Source organism: Callithrix jacchus, chromosome 3, assembly GCF_049354715.1.
Source record: "Callithrix jacchus isolate 240 chromosome 3, calJac240_pri, whole genome shotgun sequence".
Classification (NCBI taxonomy): Eukaryota; Metazoa; Chordata; class Mammalia; order Primates; family Cebidae; genus Callithrix; species Callithrix jacchus.
Window position 1 is genome coordinate 34,676,156 of NC_133504.1, and position 13,138 is coordinate 34,689,293.

Here is a 13,138-nt window from a genome sequence, read left to right on the forward strand (position 1 = left end):
TGAAAATTAAATTTTTACAATTGGTATCTCATACAAATATCTGTAAAATACCTCATTAAAAGAGCCAGGTTGTATAAGCCTGGTGCAGGAGTATAATTATTTTTGTTATATAAAATAATAATATCAATATCAACATCAGAAGAGAGAATATGTTTAAGAAAACAATAATAAAATGATCTTAATAATAATAACTAGTTGCCATGCTACACAATTTTGCAACTTTTTACAATTAAGCAGACTTAGAAGTTTATTAATTATAAATTGAGAATATTATTTCACAAAGTATTATTCTAAGTGCGTGGTTTATATCATTGACCTAAACAAACACAAAGATTAACTTCTGGGAGCACAGAATCTATTAGATGGAGGCATACAAAAAGAAATAAATACACTAAAGTATAAATTATGTGATATGCAAGATGTTAAGTGCTTTTGGAAAATGTAAAACCACAGAACAAGGACAGGGGGGCTTGGAAAAGCTGAGAAGGGGTATGTGTTGGGGAAGGAAGGTTTTATTATTAAATAGGGTGATACATCTGGCCATGCTGAGAAAGTGAATTATGAGCAGAGATGCTGAGGAAGCAGTCACTGGGATTCTCGGCAAGAACTTTACAGGGAAAGACCCTCCAAAAGGCAGAACATGGCTGACATATTGGATGAACAGCAAAGGAGGCCAGGAGATTCTGTATCAGAGATATCAAGGAGGGTGTAGAAGGTGACAAGGCTGAAGACTGCAGAGGTGTCAGCTCAGGTAAGGCCAGGTAGTCAACATAAGGACTTTTGGCTTTCACCCTAAAACAAATTAGAAGAGTCTATAAATTTCAAGAGTATCCTAGCAGGTATTTTGTAAAATCCAACACACATTTTATCCCTTTCAAAAATTGATGGCTTTGAGCTGATGACTATCATGACTTGTCTGATGCTTAAAGAATGAAAAGAGGCCAGGCTTGGTGCCTCACGCCTTTAATTCCAGCACTTTGGGAGGCCCAGGCAGATGGATCACAAGGTCAGGAGGTGGAGACAATCCTGGGTAGCACAGTGAAACCCAATCTCTACCAAAAACACAAAAAAATTAGCCGAGCATGGTGACGCATACCTGTATTCCCAGCTACTCGGGAGGCTGAGGCAGGAGAATCACTTGAACCAGGGAGGTGGAGATTGCAGTGAGCCGAGATCACACCACTGCACTCCAGCCTGCATGACAGAGTGAAACTCCATCTCAAAAGAAAAAAGAAAAAGAAAAAAATCACTGAGACAAATCTGTGAGAAAGACCGAGGTGTATAAGGTTAAAAGTTAGACACCATAGACACCATAGGATAATGATAATGGTGACTGTGTTCCTGGGGCTAGCAGAGACGTTGCAAAGGGATCACTAGAAGGTAGATTCCATAGCCTTTCCTGAGGTTGTGAAGTGTGGGAGGAAGACTGTGGCCAAAGATGACAGAATCTTTCAATCCTTTGTGTAACATGTAGAGAACCATTTCAAATTTTTTGTGACAAAGAAGTTCAGAAGTTGTCTTGTGGCAAAACAAAATTTTGTAAGTGTAAAAAATATTGCCCTTCTGTTCTACAAACAGCAATTGGTCTAAATTTACTGATTCTTTAAAATCAATTTCAATAGCATACTAGCAGGTATTTTGTAAAATCCAACACATAATTTATTCCCTTGCCAAAGCTGATGGTATTAATAGTAACATACTTGCTTTTCTGACCCAAACTTGGGTCATGGAAATATTTTCCTGAAAATATTCACTTGGGAATATTTTTTATCCTTAAAATATGATTCTATTGACATAGAAAATCATATAAATATTTCTTGTGTAAAATGTGTTATATCATATTTGAATATAGATACATTTTCTTAAAAATTATGATTTTTCCAAATAATGTTACATTACATTTCTTTATTTTGTTCTTCATGTCTTTTCCAGTTCTGGTGAACTTTTATAACCAGACAGCAAAATAACTGAATTTAGTACAAAACTTTTGAAATGCTGAAACAAAATGTTCACAGCTTTTGGAGATCATTGGGCAGACATTTTTCAAAGTCTGAAGTTATTTTGAAAATTGATTGATATTTTTCTCCTCCAAATACATATATCCTAATTTATGTGAAGGCAATTCATCATGAACTACCTTCTGACACTTCCTGTAAAATATTCCCATAATTTAACTTTTAAAAATATTCTTTCTTTCCACTCATAAAAATATTTATTCTTTAAGGCTCAATCAAAGCCTTACCTCTTCTCCTTATATTTTATGCTGCATTGTACTTTTACCTCTGGGCTTTCATAGTGCTTGGTCCTTATTTTTATTTTGTGACACACATCAAGTTGCTTTAAGTGCTGTTTTCACCCTCTAGTCTATAAATTCTTCAAGGACAGAAATGGATTTATTTTCTCTTGTAGGTCTCAGTTCTTTCACTTATTAAAGAAAGAAATTGCACTATCTAACCTTAAAACATTATGATGCTATAGTCACTAAAATATCTAGCTCAGTTAGTGTTTCTAATGGTAACAGTAGTAGTATGAGTGATATTTCCATGGTGCTTAATATTCACCAGGTACAGCCTAAGCACTTTACTGTCTCACCTAATACTCATTATAACCCTTTGAAGAAGATGTTATTACAGTCTCCATTTTATTGTAGAGGAAACTGAGCCACAGAAAAATTTAGTAACTTCCCAAGGTACTATTATTGTTGTTGCAGTCATTATTATTGTAAGTGAGTTAAAGTTAGAAATTGACTAAAAATACATGCTCAGAAACATGATCTATACTGACTTTCAGTGATTCTCTGCTAGGATTGTATTGCTTCTAGAGATGACAGAATGTATTTGAGCCCCTTGGGTTTCTTTTCAATCTCCAATACAGAAAAAAAAGACCCAAAAGAATGTTTTTTTATGCATGAGGCATAAATAAGAGAGCAACATATCCACACATTCCCAGAATAAACAACCATCTAGGAGGGAGTGTCTTTCACATGCAGTGAGGTTCCCATATCGAAAAGTAACACAAGCTATCAGATCTCAGCTGTCCTGATTATTGGCTGACGACCACCATGACTGATCCTCCCTTTCCTTATCCCATTAAATGTGGGTGTTAGCATAACCTATGGTTTGTAGAATTTTTCTGTAAGATAATACTTAGGAAAAGTCTGGTGAAAAGAAAAGCAACTTGTGAGAGCTGGCACGCTGGAAATTTTCATTCAAATTGTTCCCAGATCCTTATAGTTACTTACAGACCTTTGATATATTCTTACAATTAAGTAACAATAAGATCATTTTTATTGTTGCTTTTGTCATTTGTGTTAAGCTATTTTATCTTAACATTTTAAAGATCTAAAGATTATTCCACTTAAAGCTGCATGCAAAATAGGCTATTACATTCACATATAGATCAAGTTTAACATATAAAAATAAAATATGAAAAATCAAAAGATTCCCATGGCTTGGTCATTAGTGTAGTGATTAATTATGGGTTTTTAGGGCTATATATGCTTTGAAATTATTGATTAGTACATGAAAAAAATTAAATGAAACATCTGGCTTTCAAACACAACTAACAAAATTTAGATTAACTATTCTTTTACAACTACTTAATTACCTAAATAAAATAAAATCTGGGAATAGCTGTTCTATGTTTGTGTAGCAACTCAAAGTTATAAAAGTATTCAGTTTCCTTTTATTTTTCTCCTCTGTACCCTCAAAGTATTGGGCTTTCCTCTTAACCTAATAGCTTCATGGCCACAAAATGACTTCGGAAACTAGAGGTTTAATATCCCCACAGGACTGCATTCACAGTGGGAAATAAGAGAACGTTTGGTGGATGGAAGCCTTCTCCTGTTACCTCTGTTCATGAAATGCAGTATCGTTCTCAGAAATCATGCACTCTTTTAATCTTTACATATAGAAAATAGAATATGCAATGTGACCACTCCTAGCCTCTGAAGAGGCCAGAAAACTCAATATTAATCAAAAGGATATAAAATTAGTCTATACCTTGGATCCGTGGTGCTGGCCAAGTGGGCTACCTTTCCTGAGGACATTGCTGCCCATCTGATTCCATAACAGTATATTGGCTCTCTTAGCAAGGAAAAAAGGGGTAAAGACTCTAATATAAAAATGTTTAAGTGGATTTCCTCCAAAATCCAATAATTACTTCAGTAATCCAAGAATATTAAGAGTTTTAAATAGGCCAAGTAAAGGGCCTTATTTTAGAAAAGAGATGCCTTAGTAAGACTTAATTGCTAACATTTAATTTAAAATATGAATTTCTATGTTTCCAACCACAATGATAGTTTATCTGTTACTAATGCATTGAGAAGAACATTGAATTATGGATAAGTACTTAGAAAATTCTCTAAGGCTATTTAATAGAGCCTTGGGAAGAAATGCTTTCACTTTTGGATAAAGTTTGTTTTATGTTATATAATCAGAAAATATATAAGTACCTACACCTGGAAATTAATTCTAAAGGTTGTTAGCTTGTAATATGAATAGAATAAAATTAAGGTGAATGAAGTAGCTTCCTGGCATCAATTTGTTTTCTGAGAATTTTGTTTTAAGTAAATGCTAAATATTAGCAGAAAAACACATTTTCATACCAAGCATATTGCAAAAAGAAAAAAGAAAAACGGAAAGAAGCGGCATTCATTTTTCTTCTGTGGTTTTGAGTTTCTCATTAAGGAAACTTAATTAGCTAATCATTCCTTAGAGTTACAGCCATATATCAGATTGCTGGCATTTTAACATTACAGACAGTAAAATCCCATAACCAGAATTGGGATCAAATAAGTCTAATTGTGTAAACATAGTTCCCACCTGGATTCAACATTTAACTAAAGTGAACATATTAATGTTTTCTATCTTGAATTTCTAAGTAGCTTATCCTAGCCTCACAATGTGCATAGGTAATGAATGAACTTAAAGCTATGTACAGTTGTGCAAATGATAAACAAAATGTTTATCATGTACATAATAATTGTGATCATGATAATCATATATGACAAAATATGATAATTTAGAAAGATCATATTAAAGTATGACATTTCCAAATTGATCAGATAAGAGCTTAGGAAACTATATATTTAGCAAACTAAATTTTTAATCTGATTTCTAAATTAGAATCTTCAGAATTTCTGGCCTAGCTTTTAACTAATAGTTTAGTCTAAAACATTTCTTTCCATTCTTATTTATTGAAGGCGGTGAGCACAGACCCTGTCCCAGTTAAATTACACTATGACAAATCGCATGATCAGGTCTGGGTGCTAAGCTGGGGTTCTTTGGAGAAGACGTCACCAACACTACAGGTAAGTGCATCTCAGTATACTTGAGAAAATAATGATCCTTAAAGCTTTCGACATTTTGTTGGATATTTGTGATCATTTAACAATGATTATTTTCCATTTGAGGTCTTTACCTTTAATCATAACTAGAAAGGCAAAGAAAAGGGCAAAATAGTTGACCCTCAAGTGCTTTCAGATTGGGAAAAATCATAGCTTATATGTATTAACGGTTATATTTATAAGCCAAAAGAATAACCTATAGTGACAAAGCTGATGCCATCAGAGGGGGGAAAAAAGACATAATTTACCATTCAACAATTTTGGTAAGGCATGTGCAATAGAGACAAAGAGAATTCAACAGCTAAGTCCTCAAAACCATCTCCATTTTTCTCTAATCTGATAATATTGTATTATCTGAGCACAGGCTTATTTCTAAAGGAAGAATAGTGGTGTTATTCTTGTGGATTTTACCTCTGCCTTGAAGTTGTTTATGTGAGAACTTCACAGATCAGAAAAACAAAAATCTTCATTTTGATCATGACCCTTTCAAACAGTCTTTAGACTTTTATAATTACAAGTTTAAGCAGAAACAGAAAGGGAATGGGAAGGAGTGTGTGGCCCTGGAAATGAGTTTTATGCTACAATATTTTTCAAGATGCTTTGCAATTTTACTACTGCCTTGAATATCCCTCTCTTAACAAAACCCCAAATTATTAACTTTTGGGCATTTAAAAATAAATTCTGTTAAATAAAATAGTTATATTTTTAGTCAGTTGTCACTACCAAGATTTTAACGTTTCTGAGTTATTTTCAATATTGCAATATTTAACTTACAAGTGAAATTTTTATTTAAATAGAATATTTTCATATAGCTAGTATAATGATGGGTCATTTTATATTCACTAGAAATATGTGTCATATGAAACATTGAAACTATATTATAGTATTTCAGTTATTTATTTTGCAAATGAATCTGCTCTCAAAACATGAGGTCATAAAATTGAAGGATGACACACAATTCTGTGAGTTGGCTACCTGGGCAGCTCTGCTGATGTGATCTGGGAGCACTCATGGACTCCAGTTACTGATAACTTGGCTAGAGGTGGAAGGTTCAGAATGGCCTCACCCTCATGTCTATCACATGGTGTTAGTGCTCAGCTGGGTGCCTTGTGTCCCTTGCATGTGACACTCATCCTGCATCTTCACAGCATAATGGTTTCAGGTTACAAAAGTGGAAGCTACAAGACCAGGCAAGGTATGGGCTTCCAAATTCACATAAAGCCGTTTTTGCCACAACCTATTCATCAAAGCAAGTCATGTTGCCTGCCCAGATTCAAGAGGATGGAGTGACAGAGTGATTGGTGGAAAAAGCACAGTCTTCATAGTGGGCAACTTTTACAATGATCTATCACAATATGGTAATAGTTGTTTGTTATTTGAGAGTTTGTATTTAAGTATACCCTTGACAAGATGAGTAAAACAGGTCAATATATATGATTTTTTAAAAAATCCTCTTATAAATTATTTTAATACACTATTAATTTTAAGATTAGCATAGCTTAAATGTTTACTTTTTTTCATATCTTTTATAAAAAATAAAGCTGCATATATTTTTAATATACAATTTTCTTCAGAGTTGATCCCTTCCTCTCCCCTTTGAACCATCCTACTTGGATAGATTAACAACCTTCCCAGTGTTACAATTCTGCCACAAAATAATTTAAACAAATTCCTTTGATATTGTACAGAGAAAAAAGCTTTATAGAGGTATTCTTTACACACGTTATCCAGTTATCTAAAAATGGGTTCTTTATTTTTCTCTGGATGCTTAATAAAAATATTTCGTGATAATGGAATATAGTAAATTTTAAAAATATTTCCTGGGTGGGAGTGAAAGGTAAGTGTCACAACTGAAAATATAAAATGAAGTGTAGGAATTAAGAAGTATTCTTTACAAAGGTATATACAAGAAGATTTATTTACATAAAGTTTATGTGTGTGTGTGTTATGTGAATATAGGTATAAGATTGATTAAATAGATGATTGATTAGATAGATAGATAGATAGGCAAACAATATGATAAGAAACACAAGGTCTCTGGATCAGAGAATAGACCATGTCTCACTCATGAGGCATATTAGTGTTTATGCCCCAGCCCAAATAGACTTTGTGTCATGTGGAGAAACTAATGCTACCCTGTGTGTCCAGCAAAGTTGCATTAAAGGAGAGAGACCCTAGAATTATAAGTCTGTGGTTTTTAAACTGCTAACATATCAGTCTTTCCTCTGTCTGGAGAGATAATCATCATTACTCTGGAATGTATGAAGATCTTCCCCTGGAAGGGGAGGGTAGGTCAATTCCCTTGAACATCAGCAAATGGTTCAAAAGAGATAATTCTCTAAATTTCTCATGAGCAAGATAGTATCACTAGTCTCCGAGGCATTTTTGCTATGCCATCAGCCTTAAACCTAGTTTGCCAATGCTCTTTGTTGTGAAAGACCTCACACGCAGAAATGTCAAAATATTCATGGATAATTGTCTCCCAAAAGATTATCAGGAACCATTCACAAAGGAAACAGAAGTTAAGATATGTTTCCTTTGGAGAAACTGAATTCACAAAGTCAAAAATATGGGCAAACCCTCATTTTGGCTCTAGTGTTTCCCATGCCATAATGTTAAAAGATTAGGCTGGAAAAGAAATCAATGCTAGTTTGCAAAGGGTAGGAAGTTAATTTTTTTTTTTTCCCTGATGCAGTATATCTTCTAATGGTACCCACTGACCCTTGAAGCATGATCTCAAGGATCAGAAAATTCTACTTAACTTTTTTCTTTGTGCTTTAACTTTTATTACAATTTAATCCATACATCTTTGTCAAATATGAAAGCCAAATGTGTATTTTCTGAGGTATTTATAATTGGTAAAAACTAAGTTTCAGAATTTTAGATATATGACAATATTTTCCAATTAGTGTCCTCAGATGGATTCTCAAATATTTATTATAATTTGTTTAATTTTTAAAAGTCACATGTGTCTTATAAACCTTTTGAAATGCTGTTTTAAAAATTATAATGATTCTGTAATCCACAAATTGCATAATTGTTGTATAATTAATGTCCTATCAAATGCACAGTAATTAGAGAGGAAGATATTCCCAGGAAATAACTTGAAATAAAGGTCTTCCATTTTGCTGTTGTTCAGGAATTCAGCCCCAACAAGGTGGAATTCTGATGGAACTCAATGAAAGTATATTCATTTAAATGAAGAAAAATGGCCCTTTAAGAAAAACAAACTCTAAAAATAAAACGAATTAAATAAAATCTTGTCATAGAAACCAAAGGAAAATTTTAGTCTTGAGGCACAACCACTAATTAGCACTTAGTAATTTAGGAAGTTGCTTTGGTGACCATATGTAGAACGTACTTAAAAGGGGATAAATCAAAGCAGGAAAAAAGCCCTTTAAAAGGCTCCCAGAACAATGATTGTGCAGTGGGAAACATGAATGGTTACGGGTACAAACAGATCTGAAGAACGAACTAATAGGGTTTGTTAACTAATGGAATAGGAGAAATCAACTAGTTTAAATATAGCGACCTTTTATTTAAAACACCATAAAAGTTTAAAAAACAATTTATTATAAAAGATGAAATCTCTTTTATTAAAACACTTAAAACAGTTATATTTCAATGATAGGAGGAAAAGTTTTAGAATATGGTTTTATGTTTTCTAAGATTTTAAAACTTTTGAATGTTTCACATAATTTATTTTGAAGTTTCCAGAACTATGTTGCTAGTTATGTTATACTGGAGAAATTGTGTTCTGATATTTCACATTATCTGTATGTTTGCATTTATCTTTCTCATTAAAAGGAGATTAGGAGTTTTCTAATGCAGAAGTTACTTATATACCTATTTATTTTATATTTTAAGCTGAAATTGTTTAAGACATGTATTTTTCTATTTTTTTCTTTATGGAAACAAACGTTTCTATATTGAAAACAAGCAACACAATATCAGAATTGGAATTTGGATAATAATATGTTAATTTTGAGAATGGCATAAAGCCTATGCGAGAAATTGCCGGAAACATTTATTTTATCTCTAAATAACATTAAAGCTTATACTATTGGGTGACTGCATTGTTGAGGGCTAACCAAGATGTGTTCTGTGTAGGTAATTACCCTGGCCAGTGGGAATGTACCTCACCACACGATCCACACCCAACCAGTGGGAAAGCAATTTGACAGAGTGGATGATTTTTTCATTCCCACCACAACACTCATTATCACCCATATGAGGTAAGTGCTGAGTTGAGTGATCAACTTTTTAAAGATTTCTCTCCAATTTTAATAGAAAGCCATGTGGAATCATAAATAAATTTGGTTATAAAAAATACACATGTACAATTGCGCTTGCTTTAGCTGTGTCATATCGGCTTACTGAACCTTTGTTTATCAACATTAATAATGAATTTCCCATAAAGTGTTGTTTCTCTTTATGCCTAATAGAGATGTGAATTTGTGAAAATAGAATTTTATTTTTTGAAATCACTTTAACAATGTTTTTTCAAATTGTCATTAATATTTCTCTTACTGGGCTCTTGCAAAATGCTGGCATTTTTCCCCAAAATAAATAATTTAAAGGATAAAATCACTTCTCAAATGGAGAGAATGTTAGTTGGAACTTGCTATCATAAAGCAGCCACAGTCAGAAATATATTCAATATAAATATTTTGTTCACTGTTATATTATTTCTTGGTCATTTTGAAGTTGATATAAAATTGTATTAGGAAATACAAGAAGTTGAAGTGTTTGAGGTCTGCACTTTGAGAAATAGTGTGTTTTATCTCTTTATGTGTTTACAAGAGGTAAAAAAGTAACGTTAACTTCTAGTGCTATAACTCCAAATCTTTATAAAAAAAGTTTAAATGCTAAAATGAGGAGAAGATTGGCATATCATGATATTTACTATTATGTATCTTTAGCATTTATTGAGGCGATTTAAAAAATAGTTGCTCAGCAATGTTAAAATTGAATCTGAACCAAAGACTGGCCTTTCTCTCAGGTTAATTCTGATATGTGGGAACTGCTCTAGCTATGTTATATGTGTCATTATCAGATTATTTGCATATTTTTTCCTTATATTAAATTAAATATTATATCATCTAAAAATTGCAGTTGCGGGAATTAAGAAAGAGAGCAAAATTCAACTTTGCAAAAATCAAAAGCAGTACTAATAAACCAGAATTGTAACTCATAGTCAAAAATAGAATAAATTATTTGTGGCACAGCCAAGTATATTTTCAAAGTTTGATATGTATTACCCATTATTTTCAGAATGCCTATTAGGTACTCAGCAATAAAGTGTTTAAATAACATAATGTGCAGGCTGGGCAGGGTGGCTCACCCCTATAATTCCAGCATTTTGGGAGGCTAAGGCCGTGGCGTCGCTTGAGTATAGGAGATTGAACCTAGCCTGGGCAACATGCAGACACCCTGTCTCTACTAAAATTACAAAAATCACTTGGGCATGATGGCACACGCCTGTAGTCCCAGCTACTCACAAGGCAGAGGCAGGAGGATCGCTTGATCCTGAGAGGTGGAAGTTACAGTGAGCTTAGATCACACCTTGCACTGCAGCCTCGGGGACAGAGCAAGATTGTGTCAAAAAAAGGAAACAAATATTATACATTTTTATGGAAAATAAATTATTGAAACTACAGAATATCTGATAAAAATAACAGTTTTTAGGTTCTGATGGTAATAGCTCAGGAACTTAAATAATTAGAGTTGAACTAAATTGGTACCACTTAAAATGATGTCTACAGAATATATGAAGTTTTCATACATATTTGATAAGGATAAAATTTCATTTAATTGACATTGGGTGTTGTGACTAATAAATATTCCTTTGTTATTTTCAGGTTATTGACAATTAATCAATAATTAAATATATAGCCTTTGTTTTTGTTTATTCCACTTTCCTATTTCCTATTATTGTATTTAATATGCTATTCAACTTTATTTCTTAAAAATCTACTATTAATACAATTTCTATGAGAAAAATTCTAGTGTCTGTGACACTTCTAGATATAATTGTTTATAGCTGGGAGTGTTTTCACTCTATAATATGTAAAGTGATTATTATGTTAAAATACTTACTGGAGGCAAGGGTATAGACTGGTTGCATGCAGTAAGTGCTATGTGTAATTCTGTATTTTTAGAAATAATTTATATGTTGTCAGAGCATAGCATCTCTTCGGGCTCTAAATGATTACCTCAGAGCTCGAATTGGAGCTAATATTAATTCAGAAAACATCTAAATATTGTGAACAACTATAAGGCACAAATTTCTATTATTTAGTTCTATATAATATGAAAAAGTCTTAAAAGTATAACAGAGGATATTTTTAAGCATCTTTATATTCCTTTGAAGAATTTGCAGTAAATGCATGGGTATTTTGTCAGTACTTTATTTATATGTATTTAATTTAGTAAAAGTAATTTAGTAAGAATAAAAATCAAATTATAGCAATTCTACCTGCATATAGAATCCCATTTTAATGAACATGAATGATCATCGAATTTCTTAGTGCATTTCAAAGTAATTACTCATTTTACTACAGTGAATGTGAGGAGTAAAAATTAGCATGCATTTCCAAAAATAAACTGTTAACTACGTAAGGTTTTTTTTTAACATAATGAGGATTTATTCCACATCAGGAACACTTGAGCAATGAATATGGTTGCCTACCAGTTTAACATAGTATATTTCTTATCTTTTATTTATTTATTTATTTTGGGATGAAGTCTCACTCTGTAGCCCAGGCTGGAGTGCAATGGTGTGATCTCGGCTTTCTGCCTCCTGGGTTCAGGTGATTCTCCTACCTCAGCCTCCTGAGTAGCTGGGATTACAGGAGTGTGCCTGGGATTACAGGAGTTTCACCACTCCCAGCTAATTTTTGTATTTTTAGTAGAGATGGGGTTTTGCTATCTTGGTCAGGCTGGTCTTGAACTCCTGAATTCCAGGTGATCCACTTGCCTCGGCCTTCCAAAGTGCTGGGATTACAGAAGTGAGCCACCATGCCCAGCTCGTATAATATGTTTCCCTCCCTCCCTCCCTCCCTCCCTCTCTCTCTCTCTCTCTCTCTTTCTTTCTTTCTTTCTTTTTATGGAATTTTGCTCTTGTTACCCAGGCTGGAGTGCAATGGCGCAATCTCGGCTCACCACAACCTCCGCTTCCTGGGTTCAGGCAATTCTCCTGCCTCAGCCTCCCGAGTAGCTGGGATTACAGGCACGTGCCACCATGCCCAGCTAATTTTTTTGTATTTTTAGTAGAGACAGCGTTTCATCATGTTTACCAGGATGGTCTCAATCTCTTGACCTCGTGATCCACCCGCCTCGGCCTCCCAAAGTTCTGGGATTACAGGCTTGAGCCACCGCGCCTGGCCATATAGTATATTTCTAAGCAAATTCAGCATGTATTTAAATATGTGTTGCTGAGATTGAATTGTTATGACTCGTGTTTTTCAGAATTTGACACTACTTTCTGACTGTTGGATTCAGTACATACTTCCATGCCAGGCAGGGGGTCTTAAACATATGTGTTGAATTAATATTAGTTTTCTTTCTCTGACTCTCCATCACATTAATCTGCTTCTCTCTCATGCTAGTACACTTCTTTCAAATAATTTATATCTTCAGTGTCTGAAAAGCTTCTTGACAAGTGTCAGGCTTTTATATTCTTAGTGTCCAAAAACCACTATGTTTCTCATAGGAATGGAAGAGGGAAGAAAGTGCTATGGTATTTCCTAAACCAGATTATATGGTACTGAGGGAAGAACTGTGTTTCCT

At 33.6% G+C, this 13,138-nt stretch overlaps 1 protein-coding gene across 8 annotated transcripts in view; it reads left to right on the plus strand.

Moving 5' to 3' along the window:
- The window catches only part of FSTL5 (follistatin like 5), an 848,028-nt gene that overhangs the window by 756,363 nt on the left and 78,527 nt on the right, over positions 1–13,138 (plus strand). For all 8 annotated transcript variants that reach the window (XM_002745278.7, XM_008992524.5, XM_008992523.5 and 5 more), the window contains 2 exons: positions 5,204–5,311; positions 9,458–9,582. In XM_002745278.7, the coding sequence (XP_002745324.3) occupies positions 5,204–5,311; positions 9,458–9,582 (233 nt within the window). The remainder of the gene's footprint in view (positions 1–5,203; positions 5,312–9,457; positions 9,583–13,138) is intronic.